Here is a 24,632-nt window from a genome sequence, read left to right on the forward strand (position 1 = left end):
TCTAAAAGAAAATTAATTCCATAAAAATAAGATTATGGAAAACACTATTTAAAACTAATAATACACATAAACAACAGCATCAAATGAATTTTCTCAAAATAAAATACTGGGAAGTTTCAGAATCTGCACAACTCATTTGCTCATTCAGTATTTACTGAGCATTTAAAGAATTCACTGCTGGTGCACTGGGAAGACCCAGAGGGATGGGATGGAGACGGAGGTGGGAGGGGGGATGGGGATGGGGAATATATGTAAATCCACGGTTGATTCATGTCAATGTATGGCAAAAACCACTACAATATTGTAAAGTAATTAGCCTCCAACCGATAAAAATAAACAAAAAGAATTCAGTGCTTTGTACTATGTATGAAGCACTAAACTAAGTCTTAAGGGTAGAATTGATGCTTTTGAACTGTGATGTTGGAGAAGATTCTTCAGAGTCCCTTGGACTGCAAGGAGATCCAACCAGTCCATCCTAAAGGAAATAAGTCCTGAATATTCATTGGAAGGACAGATACTGAAGCTGAAACTCCAATACTTTGGCCACCTGATGCAAAGAACCAACTCATTTGAAAAGACCCTGATGCTGGGAAAAACTGAAAGTGAGAGGAGAAGGGGCCAACAGAGGATGAGATGGCTGGATAGCATCACCGACTCGATGGACATGAGTTTGAGTAAACTCCGGGAGTTGGTGATGGACAGGAAGGCCTGGCGTGCTGCAGTCCATGGGGTTGCAAAGAGTTGGACACAACTGAGCGACTGAACTGAACTGAGGGGTAGAAAGATGGATGAGACATGATCATTACACAAAAGGAATTACATGATAAAAAGAGGCACAGAATACACTTGGAAGAAGCACAAGAGATCACCAGACCCAACAGTATTGGTGGGGAAAGGCTTCCTAGAGCAAGTGGTACCTGAGATGCCCCTATGAGGCACACCAATGTATTAAGTGGAAAATCTGAAAGAGGCAAGCAGAGGAACAGCAGAACAAATGGAGGAAGCAAGAAAGAGCATGTAGTTCTTAGAGAAATATAAGCATTTCAGATTGTATGTACGGCACACACACACAGGAGTAAGACCAAAAGCTGAAAAGTCCCTGTGGGACCATGTTGAAAAGGGTCATGAGGGTGCAACTGACAGACTTATAGTTACTTGGCTGATGACTGATTTTTTTGTTGTTTAAGATATGTGCATTTTTTTTAAAAAAAGGAAAAATTACTTTTATTCTTTGTTTAAAATGTTTATTATTTAGTTTTTTGGCAGTGCTGGGTCTTAGTTGCAGCACTTGGGATCTTCAGTCTTTGTTGTGGCATGCAGGATCTTTAGCTGTAGCATGTGGGATCTAGTTCCCTGACCAGGGACTAAACCCAGGTCTCCTGCCCTGGGGGCTAGGAGCCTTGGACATTGGACTACCAGGGAAGTACTGACTGAAGGTTTTTTGAGCTGAAGATTTGGGGGATGGGAATTTTATTTTTAAAAGAACAGTATTCCAGTTATAAAGCTGATACATTGATTACAGTGGAGAAAGGCAGAGGATGGGGAAATAAATTAGCAGATTATAGCAGTTTACCAATCCAAACATATAGGTAGTTGTATATATTTGGATTAGTGTCCTGACTTTCCTTTATTTGCAGTCAAAGGTGCTAAAGAAACAGCCTACAAAAATAAATACATAAGAAAATACAACATGCAAAGATACACAGCCTCACTAGCAGTTAAAAAAATGTGAAATGAAATGAGTTTGTTAAAGTATATAGCTTTTAGTTTTAAAAAACTGATACAGCACTATTCAGTTCAGTTCAGTTCAGTCACTCAGTCGTGTCCGACTCTTTGCGACCCCATTAATCGCAGCATGCCAGGCCTCCCCGTCCATCACCAACTCCTGGAGTTTACTCAAACTCATGTCCGTCGAGTCGGTGATGCCATCCAGCCATCTCATCCTCTGTTGTCCCCTTCTCCTCCTGCCCCCAATCTCTCCCAGCATCAGGGTCTTTTCCAATGAGTCAACTCTTTGCATGAGGTGGCCAAAGTCCTAGAGTTTCAGCTTCAGCATCAGTCCTTCCAGTGAACACCCAGGACTGATCTCCTTTAGGATGGACAGCACTATTAGCAGGACTATAATGGGAAAAGTGAACTTATTCACTGCCAGTGGCCATGTAAATTAGGCCAGTCTTTTCAGAGAGCAAGCTCACAACAATAATACTGTTTCTATATTTTTATCCAGTAATTCTAGTCTGAGAAACACTCAGATAGAATAATTTCTCCTTGCCTTCCCCACACAAAAAGTATTTGTACTAAAATATTCCCAGTGCTTCATCTGCAACTGTATTCCCAGTGGTTCATTCACAATTCTTAGAGTTGTGGATGAACCACTGGGAATATTTCAGCAATTTAAATATCCATTATTGGTCCACAGTTAGTACAGAACAGACTGGGTCAGATGACCTGGGGATATACTGGGCCACACGTAATGGAAATTCTTAGCTTAAATACTTGCTTGAAAGTGAAAGTGAAGTCACTCAGTCGTGTCCGACTCTGCGACCCTGTGGACTATAGCCTACCAGGCTCCTCCATCCATGGGATTCTCCAGGCAAGGATACTGGAGTGGGTTGCCATTTCCTTCTCCAGGGGATCTTCCTGACTCAGGGATTGAACCCGGGTCTCCTGCATTGCAGACAGACGCTTTACCATCTGAGCCACCAAGGAAGCCCTAAATACTTGCTTATGGCCTTATTATGACCTTATTAATGTTACTGGCTATATTATTTGAATTCAATCTGTTTTACCAGGTTACTGTTTCCTGCATTACCAGATGTATGACTGAGCCTCAGATAAAAGTAATAATGACTAGAGAACTTAAAACAACTGACCAAATATATAGTTCTGTAATAAGATCAAGGATTGTAACAGTGGAAGTCTATATACGGGGATAACCAACAAGAGGGAACAGTTCCTGGGCCATAACAGACTGGTAAGACAGGTAGTGCAGAGGCTTTTGGTTGCTGTTAACGGGGCCTAGTCCAGGAACAGCAAACCAAGTGGCCTATCAACAAAATCCCCGCCTGATCTGGGAATGAGCATTCCTAGCACTGAGGGACAAATGAGTCACAAAATCCTTCTCTAACCTTGGTCGAAATTATTACCCAAACGAGGGGATTATAAAATAAACAATGCTGCCCACTATCCAGTTGTATAAGAATCAAGTCATTAGCCACAGTAGTCACTGACCTACAATACATCCTGAAAGGAATTCAGGGTGAAGGTCAGGATGAGGCACTTTTTGCTCTAGGGAAACCGGCAGAACTGACTCTCAGATGGTTATGTATTTTAAGGAGAAAATTTTATGAACCCAGTTTCTTGCATCTTTCCATACTTAAAAGAGCACTAAAAACATTAGCTAAGATACCTGTTCCTTGAAAAAGCAGTAACTTTTTACCAAGATATGTTCTTCATTGTACATATATACCAGCCTCCCCATTCACCTTTCTGGAACAGTCCTCAGAGCTTCCTGAAAGATTGTCTCTTGGGTTATAATCTTCAGGCTAGCTTGAATAAAATTTCCTATTCCTTTCTTACACTGACTATTGATTAATATTTTCATCAACAAAACAAGATAGGAAAAAGAGAAAAAACATACAGAAACACCCACTCTGATTAAACTTATTCTAATGTCAAATATATGGAAATACATACACATAAAAATAGTAGTTAAAAAAGTAAAACACATATTAATATACACAGGTTATAGTGTTACATAAAATATATATGGCATTGACTGACGTGATTTAAAAACAATAGTGCTTAATAGTCATTCATTATTTTTGTTAAATGGTAAGTGAATACTTGCATTAAAATTTGAAAATTGTGAAATGCTGACAGTTTCCCATTCTAGCTGGAGATGAATTCCAACAACTTAGTAATTATTTATTAAAGACTATTAACCATTATTTGCTGTTGTGCTTTTTAGTTGCTACGTCATGTCCAACTCTTTGGTGACCCCACGGACTATACCCCGAGACTGCTCTGTCTCTGGAGTTTCCCAGAATACTGGAGTGAGTTGCCATTTCCTTTTCCAAGGGATCTTCCTGAGCCAGGGATTGAACCCATAACTCCTGCACTGGCAAGCAGGTTCTTTACCACTGAGCCACTAGGGAAGCTCATTAACCATTATTCAGTTCAGTTCAGTTCATTTTGCTCAGTCATGTCCAACTCCTTGCGACCCCATGAATCGCAGCACGCCAGGCCTCCCTGTCCATCACCAACTCCCAGAGTCCACCCAAACGCATGTCCATTGAGTCGGTGATGCCATCCAACCATCTCATCCTCTGTCGTCCCCTTCTCCTCCTGCCCTCAATCTTTCCCAGCATCAGGGTCTTTTCAAATGAGTCAGCTCTTCACATCAGGTGGCCAAAGTATTGGAGTTTCAGCTTCAACATCAGTCCTTCCAATGAACACCCAGGAGTGATCTCCTTTAGGATGGACTGCTTGGATCTCCATGCAGTCCAAGGGACTCTCAAGAGTCTTCTCTAATACCACAGTTCAAAAGCATCAATTCTTCAGTGCTCAGTTTTCTTTGTATTCCAACTCTCACATCCATACATGACTGCTGGAAAAACCATAGCCTTGACTAGATGGACCTTTGTTGACAAAGTAATGTCTCTGCTTTTTAATATGCTGTCTAGGTTGGTCATAACTTTCCTTCCAAGGAGTAAGTGTTTTTTAATTTCATGGCTGCAATCACCATCTGCAGTGATTTTGGAGCCCAGAAAAATAAAGTCAGCCACTGTTTCCACTGTATCCCCATCTATCTGCCATGAAGTAATGGGACCAGATGCCATGATCTTAGTTTTCTGAATGTTGAGCTTTAAGCCAACTCTCCTCTTTCACGTTCATTAAGAGGCTCTTTAGTTCTTATTCACTTTCTGCCATAAGGGTGGTGTCATCTGCATATCTGAAGTTATTGATATTTCTCCCGGCAATCTTGATTCCAGCTTGTGCTTCTTCCAGCCCAGTGTTTCTCATGATGTATTCTGCATGTAAGTTAAATAAGCAGGGTGACAATATACAACCTTGACATACTCCTTTTCCTATTTGGAACCAGTCTGTTGTTCCATGTCCAGTTCTAACTGTTGCTTCCTGACCTGTATACAGGTTTCTCAAGAGGCAGGTCAGGTGGTCTGGTATTCCCATCTCTTTCAGAATTTTCCACAGTTTATTGTGATCCACACAGTCAAAGGCTTTGGCATAGTCAATAAAACAGAAATAGATGTTTTTCTGGAACTCTCTTGCTTTTTTTATGATAATAACTATTATTACTATTAATTTATTCTAACATTAAAATTACAGAGAGGCCTGGCATGCTGCAGTTCATGGGGCTGCAAAGAGTCAGACATGACTGAGCAACTGAACTGAACTGAACTGAAAATTAAAATAGCAGTTGCTTCTGATCTAGTGGAGGAACCAAGCAAGACAGCAGGTCATTGGTACACTGTAATACATACCATAATAAGGAGAAAGAGAAGAGGTCTTAATCTCATGTGCCTCTATTCATCAAACTAGATGAGTAATATGTTTACATATAAGGAAATGGTGAAACATTCCCAATGGTAGCCAGTGCACAAACAGAAGAACTATAAACTACACTTGAGAAATTTATAGTCTATTAAGACAATATTCTATGTCTGTATTTGATTGAAATGAGCTCACATTTAAAATGAAATTAAACCACTGCAAAAAAAAAAAAGAAATAAAGAAAATGTTTTGATAAATGTGTGAGTTCCTCTTATTTCAGACTTTTCCAGAAGTCAGTGGGTTTTGAGGTACATCCATTGGTAAAATACTCGTCACAGGCATTGCTTGGGTAGTCTGACATTTGAACATGGCAAGCATCGCCCTTCGAAACCTATAATACAAAAGGGAAAATCTGGTATTATCCCATGATGACTTGGAATGTTCAAAGAACTTTCAAATATGACTAAGAGGCCACTAGTGCCAATTAGCATCTCCAAATAAATTTCTGCTTCCAACTTTAACATATCCTACCAAGACCCTTTATAAATGTATTATAAAGTATACAGTACAATTAAAGACCAATTTTGTACCATTGACTGTAAACATTGAAGACATTTATTAAAAATCAATAACTATGTCTAAGATGACACTTCTAATGTCAGTTGCAAGGAATCATTTACTTGAACTAAGGATTGGTATTTCAGACATTTGTTCTAATGAGCAAAGGCCAGTTTAATGCCTAACCTTTCCAAAAGAACTACCAAAAGACTCTAAATTTAAGATGTGTTCTTTATTCTTCTTATGTGGTCTGTTTGATCTTAAAAGTTATTATGTTTCTTCATATACTTGTGGCTAAAGTTGCTTTCCCAAACATGTTCATAAATATATAAGCTTAACAGAAGCAGCACTGGCAATCCATAATCAAATTATCAGTACTTCACATCTACAGAGACTTTCTGGTCAAATATTTAAGCAAGGTAGATTGGTTTAATCCACCTTTAAGCAGTTACAGAAAATGAAGTAGTCTAAGCTACCCCACCCAGAGGCTCAAGGGTAAAGAAACTGCCTGCAATGCAGGAGACTCAGCAGGAGCCTCAGGTTTGATCCCTGGGTCAGGAAGATCCCCTGGAGAAGGAAATGGCAACCCACTCCAGTATTCTGGTCTGGAAATCCCATGGACAGCCCATGGAGTCGCAAAAGGGTCAGACACGACTTAGCGACTAAACAACAAAAGCTGCACTGAGGAGGCAGGAAAGAAATCCTTGCTCAGAGGCTCAACAAAAGGGGAAAAGGAAGATTCTCCATTATCCTCGGTGACTACACAATCCTGAAGCCTGTTATGTCAACAATGAATTTTTCTCTTGCATCTGAATGATATGTCTTCCTTCTAGTAAATATACAGTTATGCTACCCATGTAGGGAAGCCAATTGGCCTTGCTTTGTCCACTTTCCACTAATAGAATCACTCTTTTCTTTGCAAAACTGATTACATATATTTTGAATAGGGTAACCATAGGAACCAAGCTGAGCTCACTAACAACCTTCCAGGGTCATTGCTGCCAGAGGGCCATCAAAGATGAAACTTGCATTTGGGGATGCTCAGCTGGTGGAACTTGGTCTTGAATCACCCATGATCATCTCACCTCCATGTGGGAAGAGTCTGTCAAGAACTGGAGTCCTAGACATTTCAGGTCCTGAATGCTTCTGCAGTTGCATGAAGCAAATAACTCTTAATTTCATCTGAAGTGAGTTTCTGTCATTTACCTCCCCCCAAAATTTAGAACATTATCCGTTGCCTTTCTAACATTCTTTATTCTGTATATACTTTTTTTTTTTTGGTTGAGGAGCATTTTAGACATGACTTACTTTTTATTAGCAATCACATAAATACAAGGATTGTAGAATGTAGAAGATTTTGCAAACAGAGGAGCTATGATGGCCATTGAGGGAGGAATCTTCTTTGGGTCACCGAAAGATGCCCATAAGCACACGATGGAATAAGGGGACCATGCCACCAGAAACATGAGTATCATTATCACAGACATCTGTAAAAGAAATCAGTATTCACCAAGCCCAATAACTAAAATATCAAAATAGCTAGTATATCTAAAACTGCATGAAAAATTATCTGGATTGGAACTTGAATAAGTTTATGATGTTGAAGACAGAGGAAAAACTGAAATTTTCCCCTCACTGTACTCTGCTAATGTACCTAAAGTCAGCTGTGATAACTGGAGCTTGTGAAATGAATGTAAAGAATGCCCTCTTTCTGTTGGTGACCTGAGGAGAATACAGCTGGATTTACCTTTTTTAGTTTTCTGAGCTTTTCAGTGCTTGCTTAAATTTTACAATCCAGGCTTGAGCATCTCCTCACCCAATCTCAGTCTTGGACATGGTTGAGGAAATCTCTCAGAAAGTAGAAACCAAGACAAAGAAACAAAACCCCAAAGAGAGACAATGTAGGAGAGAATATTTAAGAAAATTAAAAGATAATTCCAGGAGATTAAATACCCAAATAAAAATAGTTCCAGGAAAAGAAAATAGAGAAAACAAAAAGGGAAGTGAAATTCATGAGAGAAATAATGCAAGGAAGCTCCCAGAAGAGGAGATCTGAGTCTCAACAGTGAAAGCAGTCACCCAGTATCCAGCACATGGGTGAATAAAGAGCTATACCAAGGCACATCAGCATGACATTTCAGAGAGAAAACTGGAGACACAGAGAAAATCACAAGCTTCCAGAGAGAACACAGACCACCAGTAAACTGTCAGTCTTCTCAACAGCAACACCTAAAACTGAGAGACTATATAGTAATGCTTTCAAAAATCTCTGAAAATCATTTTTCTACTTTGAATTCTATGCCAAGTGAACAATCAATCAAATATAATAGGAGCATTAAGACATTTTCAGGCATGCCAAATCTTAAAAATTTTACTTCCATATAACATTCTCAGGACTCTGTCAAGGGATGTGTTCCACCAACTGTGAGAAAATCAACCAAAACAAAAACAAAAACAAAAACAAAACAAAAAGGAAGACACGCAATCCAGAAAACAGGTGATCTGATTCAGGAGACAGGCCAACGGCATTCTCAGCTTATGATAAAGGAGATGTGGGGACACTGGCTTTCTAGGTAGTCATCTTAAAGAGGAGACAATGTAATCTGGAGCAAGAGGTCTGGGGGTGCCAGGAGGATGACTCTAAGAAAAGGATAAAGTCAGTTTAGTCTCCGATGCCTACGAAAATGCTGAGAGGACACCGCAGCTCTGACAGGTTACTTAGAGACGCGTCGGGGACAGGCGCACGGGGCAGTCAGGGCTCCCTGGGGGCTCACACAGTAAATCGTCTGCCTGCAGTGCAGGAGACCCGGGTTCCGTCCCTGAGCTGGAAGATCACCCTGGAGAAGGAAATGGTTACCGACTCCAGTACTCTTGCCTGGAGAATTCCATGGACAGAGGAGTCTGGTGGGCTACAGTCCATAGGGTCACAAAGAGTTGGACACAACTGAGTGAGTAATGCTTCCACTTTCCAAAATCACTTCATCTTCACACAGAACAGTCAGGAAACAAAGCTATAGAGAGATGGGGTGTGGAGGGGGAGGAGAGAGGGAGAGAAGAAGAGAAGGGGAGAGAGATGGACAGAAGACAAGAAAAAAAAAAAGAAAAGGAATGAACTGTTAACTCCAAAGGGGGAACAGTTGTATAAAAAAAAAGAAATATAAATCATACAGCCCTACAGAGATCTGCAATAAATGAAATTTAGATAATCACAATAATGTAAAATTGACTCTTTATCTAGCCAAATATTAACATTTTATTGACAAGATGAGAGAGAGATGTTGGTGGGGAGAAGGAAAAGATGGTGCTGTAAGAGAAATTGTCTTTTTCCATAATAGGAAATCAAGAAGTAGCAGCAAACAAAAATACCTGAAATATCAGATAAGCACATTGTTTAGAAATATGGAGGCCAACACTAGAAAAAAGAGCCAGAAAATAAGAATTAGGAGCTGGGGAGAGATGACTACAGGGTCAAGGAACCATGTCCATATAGAAGCTTGATTACAAAACTTTTTTAAGGATTTTAACGCCTTACCTTTGTTACATCTACCTGATCTGACCAATCTCTGTTGAGGTGCTCAGTGCAGTTATTAGTACCATGATGTTTAATGGATTGGGTGACATGGTAATAACAGTAAAACATCACTGTCAAGGGCACGATAAAATTTATCACAACTACCATCATGGTGTAAGAAACAAAAGACCTGAAAGTAAGAAAAGGAAATAATTAAATCATGACATTAAATCACTACTCATCTAATGTATTAAATAGGGGAAGGGAAACAGAATAATTACCAGAAGTAATGTTGGCATCATCTAGTATTAGTAAACAGCTGAGGAGGTACATTTGACTTTTAGTTCATTCGAGCTAGGGGTTGGCAAACTATGACCTGTGGGCAAATCCAGACTGTTGCCTATTTTTATAAAGAAAATTTTATTGGAACCACATTCATTTCCTTACTGTCTATGGCTGCTTCCACAGGCAGAGTTGAATAGTTGCAATGGAGACAGCCTTGCCTGTAAAGTCTAAAATGTTTTTTTTGGACCCTGTACAGAAAAATGTTTAGACTTAGATGTAGTTTGAGAGAAATTTTCTGTTTACTTTTCTGAGTAATCTTTCACTTCCTTTAATGAACTAAATTACCTTCTTTTCCTTAGTAAACATAGAAGAGCATCACTGATGAGTAAGCAATCCTTGCAGTGACTGCGCTTCTGCTGTGTAATTCTCAGAAGATGCTTTATCACGAGAAAAGAAAGCCTGGGCTTTCTCCAGAACTGCACACTGTCTAACTCCACCAACAGTCCTTTCCCCCTCAGGTCCCACCTCTAAGGTGCAACTATCAGAAGGATGCTCTGTATCCCCTTTGCTGCCAAAGGATAGAAAGGAGGGAACAGAGCAGGGAGACAAAGGGATGCCCTGTCCTTGCAATTTAACATAATTCATGTTTTTCAATTCGTCTCTACGCAGAATCACATCATCTAAACCAAGGAAACCCTTTGCCACACTCTATATGAGAAACATTAGATCTGAGGTTAAATTTGAAATGGTGAAAACGTGTCTGCATTAGAAGCATTTAATTATAAACTGAATATACGTTTCTTACACATCATTTTTCCGCCAGTTTATGGTACAGGTGGCCCCAGTAGGATCTGGGGCATAACTAGCCCACCCGATGATGGGCATCAAAGCCCACAACAGGCCATTGGTCCAGGCCCCCAGAATCATGCTGACATAAGTGTTGGTGGTCATTCTTCTTCCTATTAACAAATACATGGAATAGTAAATCATTTCCCAATGATGTGATTCATATCTTTATCTTGTCTTAACTGATTATTCAAAATTATCACCAAGTAGATTCTTTACAGAGCACTTTAGTTCACACAAAACCTATGAATTCATATTCTGGAAAAAAATAACATTTAAGCTGCAACTTGAATGATAAAATGATGAATCAGAGGATAGGCAGGGAGAAACACTAGGGAAATAGCATTTGCAAAGACCCCAAATTGGGAAAGGGTTTCTCTAGAACCTCAAAGTGACAAGATCCCAGGATACGCTGCAAAGGTAGTCAGAGGTCAGAACACATAGGGTCTTGGAGGCCGTGTTATGAAATTTGAATTTTATTCTAGGTATAATAGAAAACCACTGAAATTTCCAATCAAGGATTATCAGAGAAAAAGAGCTGACCATGTTGCCAGTCATTACATTTATTAATAAATTTTGAAGTGAAGGTGTGACAAGCAGAACTGAGGCAAATGGGTTCATTGAAAAAGCTGAGAAAAGTGCTGTACCTGCATCAGGATGGCAGATGGTCAGGTATCGATCCACAGCCACGACCGTGAGCAATCCAATACTTGCCATTCCAAAAAAAATATTCAACCCAGCATAAATCTGAAAATCAAAATTGGAACGATTCCACCATTCTACACACCCTCCCAAGAGACATTTATACTTTTATCCCATTGCTAAAATGTATTTTAAATACACTGAACAGTAAATAAATACATTGAGTGTTTTCTATTTTGTGTGTGTGTTCAGTTGCTCAGTCGTGTCCAACTCTTTGTATCCTGACTCCTCTGTCCATGGGATTTCACAGGCAAGAGTGCTAGAGTGAGTTCCATTTCCTCCTCCAGGGAATCTTCACAACCCAGGGATCGCACCTGCATTTCCTGCACTGTAGGCAGATTCTTTACCATGGAGCCACCAAGGAAGCCCCATTTTCTATTTTACTAATGTTAAAATACATCTGCTGCTGCTGCTGCTAAGTCACTTCAGTTGTGTCCGACACTGTGTGACCCCATAGACGGCAGCCCACCAGGCTCCCCCGTCCCTGGGATTCTCCAGGCAAGAACATTGGAGTGGGTTGCCATTTCCTTCTCCAATGCATGAAAGTGAAAAGTGAAAGTGAAGTCGCTCAGTCATGTCCAACTCATAGCAACCCCATGGACTGCAGCCTACCAGGCTCCTTTGCCCATGGGATTTTCCAGGCAAGAGTACTGGAGTGTGGTGCCATTGCCTTCTCCTAAAATACATCATCTATTGTCAAATTGTAAGTGGCTTAATAAAGGTACTTATAGAAAACATTCTGGGACTTCATTAATTAAAATAAGCTTTTTTTAAAAAGCTAAGACTTAAAGTAAAACTTCTATACATACTCTACAGAGGGCAAAAACAAATCATAAATCAAGAGCAGTGCATATAACCAACAAAAGCCTGGTATTCAGAAGACAAACAATTCACTAAGGGGAAAAGACAAACAGAAAAATGGGCTATTCACACAAGAGGAAACCAGAGCATCTATGACATAAGATGTACAATCACATCAAATATTGAGAGAAATGCAAATCATAAGATACTATTTTACATCCATCATAACACTACAAATTTAAAAGTCTGACCATCCCAAGCACTGGCGAAAATGTGGAGCAACAGAAGTTCTCATAATTCGCCACAACCATTTTGAAGAATAATTTGGCCACAACTGATAAAGTTGAAGTTGTGCTATCTAGAACCAAACCATTCCTCTTCTAGTAATGTATCTAAAGAAACTCTCATACTACAGAAAGAGACATGTATGAGAACATTTATTGAAGCCTTGTTTGTGAATTCCCTGGAGGTCCAGTGGTTAGGACTCTGCACTTTCACTGCCAGGGCCTGGGTTCCATCCCTGGTTGGGGAACTAAGATCCTACAAGCCCTGAAGCACAACCAAAAACAAAAAGCAAGAAGCCCCAAACAACCTGAAGGTCACATTGCAAAACATCAAGATTTAACAAAATCTATTGATGCATAAATGGGTATTCACTATTCTCTACCATTTCCATTTTATTCTCTATAGCTATATAGCTTAAAACAGCAAATAGGTCTAAAAAACTGGGCCAAAAGTCATTACTGCAAACTATATTAATTTATTTTCTTGTCAGTAAAAGTTATAGTAGATATATTTACCAGCAATTCTCATAAAGAACTTACCACAGGAAAAAGTCCACAACTTGTAGTTTAACTATATTACTTAGACATTATGATATAGTCATTAAATATTTTATTGTTTCAAATGAAAGCAGAGTATTTCTTTTGGAATTTGCAATATCCAAGTTTTTATTTGGATATGCACATCTCACTTTTCTTCTCTAGCTGATTTCTAATTTTTTGCTAGTTTAATTTTTTCCTTTAGGTTGGGGAAATTTTGAAAATATGATGATGGCTACTGCTTTCATTTCTCTTATTAAAGAATATATTTCCCAGTCGCTCCTGAAGCTGTTTTCAATAAGAGCACCATATCTATTATGCTACATAAAACTATTTGATTTTGTAAAGACACTTAAACTTACAAGTTCTTAATCTAGTTCATGTTGCTTTGATTCTAAGGATCTCTGATACCTGACATCCTGCATATCCAAATTTCCAGCTTCCATGCAGATCTGAAGCAGCAGACATGGGGTAGCCAATGCTACTGACCCCTATATCAGTAACAGCCAGGTTGATGATTATTGCATTTGTGGGTGTCCGAAGTTCCTTGAACTTAATGAAGATGCCTAGAACGATTATGTTGCTGAGAATACTTATCATACCTGAGAACATAAAAAAAAAATCACACACTTTGCTTAATTTGAATGTGCAAAAGTAAAATAAAAATTAATATTTAAATTCCTTCAGAAACAAAGCAAATTCACAAATCGGTTTTGGTTCATTTACAGGAAGAGCTCCAGCTATTCTTCAAACTCGTTGCAATATTTTCACAGCACTCTTGCGAAAATAGAAATATAAAAATCAAAACACAAAAAATCTGCCACTTGTATAAACCAGCACCAAAGGCTGGCATTTAATGATATCACTATTGATCACTCTGTCCTTGAAGTGACTCCCACGATACCACCAATGCTGATTTTTAGGATACAGATATTAATATATATGTGTGTGTGTGTGTGTGTATGACCATATAGTCTCCTCTGGCAGCTTAATTTCCTCTCCTCCTTCTTAAAGATGGAGGCTCTTCTTTCTCTACTGTTTCTCAGGCATCAGCTATCATTCTATCCTAACAGCACTTCTGTCACTTTCTATTCCTGAAATACGCTCCAGTCCCTCATCCCTTTTCATACAACTCATTGCCATTAAACATTTATTAAGCATCTACAGTATGTAAGATCATACGACTGTTTCAATATTACTTAAAACTTAACATGTCCAAATCTGATTACACACACACGTACACATACATCCCTAAATAAGAATGCACACAAGGTTTAGCTAGCTAGAGAGGAAGTCAAGCTGTCTCTCGGATCCACTGAGAAAGCTCACAGGCCACATCAAACTAGTGAAGTTTCCAGTCTGGGATCCGACTCTTAGCCCTGCAGATCCAGAGACTCAAGGTTTTCAGTGCCCCAGAATTGGCTGGATTCAGGTAGACTGATGACTGAAATTCTTAATCTGAATGCCAATGTATTAATTTACAATGAGAAATATTGTTGAGTAGACTGGATGTGAATGTTGGCCTGCTTAACACCCCCATCTGATGAATAAATTTCCCATCAGCCAGATGTAAGCCATACTAGGTCCTAACAACTGAGAGAGGGTAGAGCCATTACCAGACTCCAAGGGGCTAAAGCGGGGGGTAAAGGACAAAAGGAATAGAGGGTGTTCACCATCATGAAGAGAACTCTGGTGAGCAGACCCAGCTATTGCCAGAGAGAGGGAAGATTTCCAAGTACCAACACACAGAGGTATCAGCTAAGGAAGAACTTCTAATACATTTGGCACCTAGTTCAAAACTTCGTTCAACATTGTTATACTAATCTTCCAGGTTCCTGTTCTTTGCCTCTTGCATGCTGCCGGCAGAACAAGCTTGCTACAACACAGAATTAACCAAGAGTCTTCTCAGTTTACTCCCCAACGTCTGTGGGATAAAAGTTCCCATGTCTCAGCCTGATACCCCAGTCTCTGCTTCAAACTGTTTTTACCTTCTCTAAGCAAATGTTCACACTTGTCAAATAAGCCCTCCATCTACTTATCTATCAGATACACCAGGCATGTGGTAAATTTCAACTCTCATTTCTCCCACTTGGAACACCCTACTCCTTTACCTATCCAAATGCTACCCACCCTTCAAAATTCTGTTCAAGCCTGATTCTGCCCTCAAAGGCATATCTTCCTCATAGTATCCTCTCACCACTAATAAATTTTCAAAGTATTTGTCTATATTACACTTCATCTTATGTGATGCCATATTATTCAACTCATATATTCCTAATCTTCCTGTGTAAATTAGAGGCTTCTAATGACTTCTATGTTGAGTATGTGACATATAGCAGATTTATTTAATAAACAATTAAAACTCATATTGCTTAATATCTATTATTTCTGCAAGCATAATTAAGACACAATGATATCAAATTTGATGATTCTTTGGCTTATTATTTTTGCATCCAGTATTGTAGCTCCAGAAAGTTTAGTGAACTGAAGAATCTTTCTGGTTAGTTACAGATTTGTTGATTTTTTCAAAAGTCAGATAAAAACACAGTGAAGTAAATTTGTTCCCTGCCAAGTATGCAACCAGAATAAAGTAATTGTACTTATGGGGTAGTTTTAGATATAACGGGGGGAATGAGGTAAACAGGTTAGTCCTTTTCTTTATTTTCTCTGCAGCTGTCTCAAGCACTCTGCTCTATTTCCTAGCTGTGAAAGTGTTAGTTGCTCAGTCATGTCTGACTCTTTGAGACCCCATGGACTATAGCCCACCAGGCTCCTCTCTTCATGGGATTCTCCAGGCAGGAATACTGGAGTGGGTAGCCACTCCCTTCCCCAGGGGAATCTTCCTGACTCAGGGATCGAATCCACATCTCCTGCACTGCAGGCGGACTCTTTACTGACTGAGCGACCATGGGAACCCATGTTTTCTAATGAGTCAACAACAGATTATTTAGTAGTTAGGTCTAAGTTCACCTAACTTAGGGACTTTCCTGGTGGCTCAGAGGTAAAGAATCTGCCTGCAACACAGGAGACACGGGTTTGATTCCTGGGTTGGGAAGATTCCCTGGAGAAGGGCATGGCAACCCACTCCAGTATTCTTGCCTGGAGAACTCCATTGACAGAGCACCCTGGTGGGCTACAGCCCACGGGTTGCAAACAGTCAGACACGACTGAGCGATTAACACACTTTCACTTAGCTTCCCTTTGGCTTCTGTGGCTCTTCTCCAATCTCTTCAGGAGATCCTTCTCAATCTACTTCCTGGTCCTTCTTTCTTCATCTCTACCTTACTAAACATATACATTGTCCAAGTTTCTGTCCTAGACCTCTTTCTTTTCACATTCAACATACACTCAGTGATTTCAGAGTCAAGGCTATATGCTGATACTTTCCAGATCAATCTTATAAAATTCAAACCCATGTGTCCAGCTTTTTATGGGACTTCTCTCAAACTAAACCCAGAGATTTTCATTTCTGCCCCAAACATGTTCTTCTCCAGGTGTGAACAGCTTCACCATTTATCCAGTGGTCCAAAAAACGAAACCTAGTTGTCATCTTTGATGCTCCCTCACCTTCTCCCCCAGTCTCTACCTCCAACCACCAGGGACTCTAAATTCTAGCTCTTTCTATCGCCATTGCCACTACTTCCTCCTCAGAAGCCTTCTTAACGTTTACCATACCTCCTACCTAGGGTGCCCCTACCTGGCCTGTTAGCTACCATTACAGCATATATCTAAAACACATATTGGATCATGTCATTTAGTGGCCCCCTACTGCCTTCACAGCTTAGGTCCTTCATTAGCTGCTTTGCAGTCATCCTCTCAGCCTATTATCTGTAACCCTTTATCCTATAATGCACCCATAATGAATCTATTTCAGATCCTTAATTCACCATGCCCTCTAACCCCCAGCATAAACTGGAAAAAGGGAGAGCTTAAGTTGGTAAAAGTTTTAACAGCTAAAATCCAAAGAGAACTATTAAATTAAAAATGAAATTCAAAATGAAAAATACGATTTTTGTAACAGTAGCAAATGAAATAAATGCTTTGACTAAATTTTTTTCCTCATAGTTTTGGTTTAATTGAATTTTGTTAAAGGTAGAGGTTTGGGAGCCCAAAGAACAATAAACATTTAAACAAAAGCATAATGATGTAAGATATGCTTACTTCAGTTCACCTGCTAAAAATACAACACATACACATTAAAACTGATCCTTGTGATTTTACATGAGGGTTCTAGAGCCAAAGAACCTGAGTTCAATACTGGTGTAGCTACTTAGTAGATGTGTGTGTTGGGAAAGTAACTTAAAATCTACCAGTATAAACGGAGAAAATAAAACGAATTCACTTACTGAATTAGTTTAAGGATGAATTATCCCGTACAGCTAAGTGCTTACAGCAGTGCTTGGTACATACCAAGCACTCAAACGCTAACTTTAGTGGCGGTAGTGGTGACGGTGGCTGCAGTAGTGGCAACAGCAGCAGAGTCATCACTGTCACAGTAAGACCACTATTACTGTTATTGTGGTTACGGGAACAACAAGAGAGAACATTTTCTTAACAGGAAATTTTCTTTGCATGCTTCTTTTGTAACCAGATCAAAAAAGATAGCTTTTCTTGGTCATCTACCGAAAACTAAACCAAAAGTTTGTATACAAAGTATTCCTATGCAGTTGTGACAAGGAGATTATCTCATTAAGTAGCATCTTGTTTTCAATTTTTTGTTGCAGCACCGAAAAAAAAGAAAACAGAACTCACCCAGGACTTATCATACAGAGGTATTCAAATGAAAGAGTTATTAGCATGTACTAAAATTTATGAAAATTAACTGAGGAACCACAGTTTCTAGCAGAGAAGTGACACTCTAATTGTGAATAATGGGGAAATTAAGCAACTATAAAGAATAAACAGGGTATAGTAGGATTTGCTATGCTTTTACTCTACTTTTGAATATACTTGAAATTTTTCATAAGTCAATCCAAAAAATAATAAAAGAGTTACTTCTAAAATTCATTAGTATTTGTCCAACATATACTGTATATATCATTTAGGAATGTCTGTGCATTATTTTTTTTGCTTTTCACAACAATCCCAACTGGTAGCTTATTCTTATCCCCATTTTATAGATATGAAAATGGAAGAACAAAAAGATAAAGGAACCTGCTCCCTGCTACAAAGAGACTAAAAAATGAAAACCAAATTTCAGTTTTCCAATACAGCATTCAAAAACGAGCTCAATCGTCAAACTCAGTCCTCAATGATAACACAGTCTGCTCTCTTTACAACTAATTTTCTTTCCAGGATCTTTCAATCTGAACTAGATTCCACCACTGATGACAAAACTACAGAAAGTATGTATGAGAATAATAAATGCCATAAAAATATACTTTTGCCACAGTGCACATTCTCCCCCAATAAAAATTCATTTGACAATATAATAACCAAACATACAGATGATTGTTTTCTAGAAAACTTTTCTCAGCCCCATCTCACTGTCTATCAAAATTCAAAATAACTTGTTAAGATTAACCACCATTAACAATGTTTCCATTTATCCTTTCACCTACATTTTCTTATTTGATCTTTACAGCCAGGAAGAAGAGCAAGTATTATCCTTATTTATCACATGAGCACAACAACTGAGAAAGGATAAGTGACTTGTCGAGGTTGGCCAACAGTACAGAACTTGAAACACTATCTCTGAACCCATGCTTCTTCTACTACCTTATGCTAAAAACCTCAGCTTTTCTTCACTCATTCAAAAGCAAAATAACCATTAATGGAGTGAACATCCATACCTGCGGTAATCAAGTAAGCTGCAACAATGCTGTGTTCGGTCTGTGAAAAGACAGAGCCATTTTCATTTTTAAAGTCTGAACTGTTGGCTAAATTATTCCTTAGCATTTTGGAGTGAAGATATTGAGACATCCTTCATAATGAGCTTTCAATATCTATGAAATGTTTCAGAAGCCAGTGAGAGAAAAATTTTCAGAACCAATCATTTCCATTTCCACTTAAAGACCTCAAAGAAGGGCCTTTTCATAGAGGCTCTCCTTTAACAAATCTAATTGGGTTAAAGAAGAAAGGATTTTAATCCCCAGAAGAAGGGAAAAGCTTACTAGCAAAATAAAGAGAAATACCAAACAACATACATTTTAACCAATTTGGGCATCAGCTTTATATCCAAGGAGATTATCAAGTGCACACATCCCATTTAAACAATAAACAAACTCAGAAAATTAGATCAGAACCTGAATTAACTAATTTCTGCTGGAAATTAAGAGTCACCATTAGTCCTCTAAAACTACACAGGTTAAGGTGACTGTTTTCTGTTGATTTTCAGGTTTTCCATTTCAGTTCCTTTTGTTTTTTCACAACAATTTAAATCATTAGAGATAAAGAAGTAATCTCCCCCCGCCAAAAAAAAGAAGTAATCTCCCTCCAACCTTCCAAATTTCACTCTCCTGATGATAATTGTTTTGTGTATATTTTTTTTCTTTGCTTATAGAAACATTTATTTATAGAACTATTTAAGGTTTCCTCCACTTTTTTCCCCCATTCTTTTCAAAAAATGGGGAGTTACATATATACAAAATAATCCTGCAATTTGTTTTCCCCTAAAGCTATACCATAAATTCCAGGTCAAGAAACCTAAATCTACGTTATTAATAACTATATATTTCAAAGCACAGATATTGCATGATCTACTTCATAATCCACCTCAGTTCATTTACCCTACATTTTGATATGTGTTAGTTGTTATCTGGTTAATAATCATAGCATACACCAGCAAAGTATCTCGAGTGAACGATTCATCTCATAAACTACAGAGCATTTCTAATATTCTGGATTATCTTAACTCCAAAAGTGTGTTACATAAGTGGATGATAATCTAATATGAACATTTATTGTTAGAGTAAGATATCCCTACCATCTTTTTTCTTCGTAATTTTTATGCCATATATTATAAAAATCTGATTTTACTCAATAGTGAAATTCCTAAAAATCAATATCTTTAGAAAAATGATAGACGCACCAAAGTTAACAGTGTAAGTATATAACAGAACCACTAGAGGGCTATATTTACCTACTTAATTCTATAATCTTAGCATGGCCTACAGGAAGGGGACACAACATAATCCTTTTGCCTCAATTTTCAGCTATATTCTTGAATAAACTGAAGAAGTTGAAACCAGGTGGCTCATCTGTCCCAGATCTTACAGCTACTAGTATTCAAATTTTTATGACACATATAGTAATACTGTGAAGAGTATACTAGAAAAGTGAATCTCATTAGTTTTCCAATAGCAAAATATTTTCAAACAACCCTAAAGCAATGAACGTTTAATTCTAAAATTTAAAACCTCTCCATTTAAAAACCATGGGTTACTAGGTTTCACATCTTCCTCTTTCTTGTTTTTTTTTTGTTTTGTTTTGTTTTTTTTGTTTTTTTTTATTTTTGCAATCACTATTCACTCAAAACGTTTTGAGTTTGCTTTTGTTCATAGTCCCTATCTTTTCTGTAAAGGATTATGCCTAGTTAATTGTACCACCCATTTAAATTTTCCAGAAATAATTAGCTGTTTATAAAAACTGAAGAAAAATAATTCCAAAGATAACTATTTGCTATTGATAAAAGTTTTACAGATTATGAGTGTGATAGGTACATTCTAAATAATTTTTTATGCTTCCTTCATAAGTCACACGGAAAAACTATATTGTGATGAGGCTTAGAATACTAAGAAATATAACTATAAGCATGTCAAGTTGACACAGCTCATGATTCTTCAATTTCATAAACTTTAACTGGCCTAAAATCAGTCCTCCTTTCATAACTCTTCCCAAATGCTCAGGGATACCAGGTAATATTGCTTGTATTCCACTAAACCTTTTCATTGCTATGGCAACAAGTACATTTTAGCATGATGCAAGCACTCAGAAAGTTATTCAGCTAACAAGTCAAAAGATTTAATATGTCAATAACTATTAAAGTATCTTTTACAATGGAACTCAGTAATATCACAATACAAAATGTATCAGTTAGGTTCCCAAAACATATGAACTAGATTGAAAATGAAATGCCCTAGGGACTTCCCTAGCAGTCCAGGGGGTACAGATTCAATCCCTGGTCAGGGAACTAAGATCCCACACGCCATTCAGAGAGGCCAAAAAAAAAAAAACAAAAAACTAATAACCCAGGAAGAACTACTATAAGGAAAAAAAAAGAAAAATAGGATGTGGAAATAAAAGTTTAAAGATGACTAATGCCTAACGCACTGGTCATAGCAAACACCCTCTTCCAAAAACACAAGAGACGACTCTACATATGGACATCACCAGATGGTCAATACAGAAATCAGACTAATTATATTCTCTGCAGCCAAAGATGGAGAAGCTCTATACAGTTAGCAAAAACAAGACTGGGAGCTGTCTGTGGCTCAGATCATGAACTCCTTACTGCAAAATTCAGATTTAAATTGAAGAAAGTAGGGAAAACCACTAGATCATTCAGGCATGATCTAAATCAAATCCCTTACAATTACACAGTAGAAGTGACAAATAGATTCAAGGGATTAGATCTCATAGACAGAGTGCCTCAAGGACTATGAATGGAGGTTCCTGACATTATATAGGAGGCGGTGATCAAAACCATCCCCAAGAAAAAGAAATGCAAAAAGGTTCTCTGAGGAGGCCTTACAAATGGCTGAGAAAAGAAGAGAAGTGAAAGGCAAAGGAGAAAAAGAAAGATATACCCATCTCAATGCAGAGTTCCAAAGAATAGCAAGGAGAGATAAGGAAGCCTGCCTCAGTGATCACTGCAAAGAGAGGAAAACAATAGAATGGGAGACTAGCAAGCTCTTCAAGAAAATTAGAGATACCAACAGAACATTTCATGGAAAGATGGGCACAATAAAGGACAGAAATGATATGGACCTAACAGAACAGAAGATATTAAGAAGAGGTGGCAACAATACACAGAACTATATAAAAAAGGTCTTAATGGTCCAGATAACCACGATGGTGTGATCATTCATCTAGAGCCAGATATCCTGGAATGAGAAGTCAACTGGGCCTTACGAAGCATGACTACGAACAGTTACTGGAGGTGATGGAATTCCAGCTGAGCTATTTCAATTTCTATAAGATGATGCTGTGAAAGTGCTGTGCTCAATATGCCAGCAAATTTGGAAAACTTAGCAGTGGCCACAGGACTGGAAAAGGTCAGTTTTCATTCTAATCCCAAAAAAATGTTCAAAACACTGCACAATTGCAACTTGTTTCACATGTTGGCAAATGCTCAAAATTCTCCAAGCCAGGCTTCAACAGTACATGAACCGAGAACTTCCAGATGTTCATGCTTGATTTAGAAAAGGCAGAGGAACCAGAGATCAAACTGCCAACATCCGTTGGATCAGAAAAAGCAAAAAAATTCCAGAAAAAAAATCTACTTCTGCTTTATTGACTATGCCAAAACCTTCGACTGTGTGGATCACAACGAACTGTGGAAAATGTCTTCAAGAAATGGGAATACCAGACCAGCTTACCTGCCTCCTGCGAAGTCTGTATGCACGTCAAGACGCAACAGTTAGGACCGGACATGGAACAACAGACTGGTTCCAAATTGGGAAAGGAGTATGTCAAGGCTTTATATTGTCACCCTGCTTATTTAACTTATACGCAGAGTACATCATGCGAAATGCCAGGCTGAAGCACAAAACAGAATCAAGATCACCGGAAGAAATATCAATAACCTCGGATATGCAGATGATACCACCTTTATGAGAGAAAGAGAGAGGACCTAAAGAGCCTCTTGATCAACGTGAAAGAGGAGAACTGAAAAAGCTGGCTTAAAACTTAACACTCAAAAAACTAAGAACATGGCATCCGATCCCATCACTTCATGGTAAATAGATGGGGAAACAATGGAAACAGTGAGACTTTACTTTCTTGGGCTCCAAAATCACTGAGATGGTGACTGCGGCCATGAAATTCAAAGATGCCTGCTCCTAGGAAGAAAAGCTATGACCAATCTGGATAGCATATTAAAAAGCAGAGACATGACTTTGCCAACAAAGGTCCATCTAGTCAAAGCTATGGTTTTTCCAGTAGTCACGTATGGATGTGAGAGTTGAACTATAAAGAAAGTTGAAAGGCAAAGAATTGATGCTTTTGAACTGTGGTGTTAGAGAAGACTCTTGAGAGTCCCTTGGACTGCAAGGAGATCCAACCAGTTCATCCTAAAGGAGATCAATCCTGACTGTTCATTGGAAGGACTGATGCTGAAGTTCCAACACTTTGGCCACCTGATGTGAAGACCTGATTCCTTAGACAAGACAGTTGCTGGGAAAGATTGAAGATGGGAGGTGAAGGAGACGACAGAGGATGAGATGGTTGGATGGCATCACCAACTCTACAGATGTGAGTTTGAGCAAGCTCCAGGAGTTGGTGATAGACAGGGAAGCCTGGCGTGCTGCAGTCCGTGGGGTCGCAAAGAGCTGGAGACAACTGAGTAACTGAACTGAGTGACTGAAATAGATATACCCAAGGTAAAAGATGAAGAAAACCTCAAAAGTGGTTTGTCTACAACCTTTCACTACGTCTACACAGCCATTTTAGACTTTTTTTTTTTAATGTTAAAAAAAGTGTAGGAACTGTGTATTATTTGTCCTTAGGACAATATCATAGTCACTTTGGTGGTTACTATGTCTTTTACAGAACAAGAGTAAAAACCCTGGCCCTAACTGAAAGTTTCAACCCAAGGGTTCTAAATCAAACAGATTTCTTTCCCAAGTTGTAATAGCATAACTGCTTCTGTGAAAAATTTTCAACATATTTGATCATCATATATACTTACGTTTTACACATTTATTAATCCTGCTACAATTCCATTAATCAAAAAGCATAAGGAAAACCCAAATACTGACTTAGGCAATACTATATGCTACTCAAATAAGCATTCAAGAGTTAACCAAGTATTAAGTAAAGCATGCTAGAAAACTGAAGAAATAACACAACAACTCATTCCTTCTAAGAATGAACCATGTTGGGGAGAGAGGGAGGGTGGGAATCAATGGCAGAGGAAATTATCCCATATCACAGTATTCTAACTTGTTAACATCTTGATACTATAACAGCATTGAGGACCACAACCAATTTCATTTGTAATGTCCTTATCCAAGAATATGAACATGTAGCAAGCGATCAAATATTTATTTATGGTCAGTAAAACTTTAAACCTGGAATCCCTTAAAAAAGAAAAATAAAAACATTCAGTGAAGCTTTCAACATTCCATCTATATTGAATGAAAAAGTTAAATATTTCTTCAGAAATGTCTTGAATTTCTAGTTCTCAACCTGAACAGAGCTGTTCCAACTTTAATAGATTCATAATTAATACTAAAACTTTCTAATCAATTATGAGTTACAATTAGAGAAGTTGTCTTACTTTGATTTGTGTCCTAACACACAAAAGGGAAAAAATATGATAAAGTGTGCTGATGTGCTCATATACAAAAGGCAAACATTTTAAAGGGAGTGTTAATTTATAAATAATGTGAAGTACTGCTCTACTAGCCTGTTTTTCTTTAAAGCTCAGTTAG

The 24,632-nt window shown here is 38.3% G+C and overlaps 1 protein-coding gene across 1 annotated transcript; it reads right to left on the reverse strand.

The window, feature by feature from the left end:
* Positions 1–3,587: 3,587 nt before the first annotated feature.
* RRH (retinal pigment epithelium-derived rhodopsin homolog) lies at positions 3,588–24,570 on the reverse strand. Its single transcript, XM_061164217.1, has 7 exons — positions 18,831–24,570; positions 13,450–13,640; positions 11,362–11,461; positions 10,674–10,827; positions 9,605–9,773; positions 7,381–7,559; positions 3,588–5,905 (listed from the first exon to the last, which is right to left on the reverse strand). Exons 1-7 carry the CDS (start codon positions 18,958–18,960, stop codon positions 5,791–5,793), a joined length of 1,038 nt encoding a protein of 345 aa, XP_061020200.1. The 5' UTR covers positions 18,961–24,570; the 3' UTR covers positions 3,588–5,790.
* Positions 24,571–24,632: the final 62 nt, after the last annotated feature.

Source organism: Dama dama, chromosome 17 (genome assembly GCF_033118175.1).
Source record: "Dama dama isolate Ldn47 chromosome 17, ASM3311817v1, whole genome shotgun sequence".
NCBI classification, from domain to species: domain Eukaryota; kingdom Metazoa; phylum Chordata; class Mammalia; order Artiodactyla; family Cervidae; genus Dama; species Dama dama.

Excerpts from the sequence above, each read along its gene's own strand:
- RRH (XM_061164217.1), bottom strand. The coding sequence starts at position 18,960 with ATGTCTCAATATCTTCACTCCAAAATGCTAAGGAATAATTTAGCCAAC. Across the intron at positions 13,641-18,830 it reads AGCTTACTTGATTACCGCAG|GTATGATAAGTATTCTCAGC; the intron begins GTATGGATGTTC and ends TTATGTTCTCAG. Across the intron at positions 10,828-11,361 it reads CATCTGCCATCCTGATGCAG|GAAGAAGAATGACCACCAAC; the intron begins GTACAGCACTTT and ends ATTTGTTAATAG.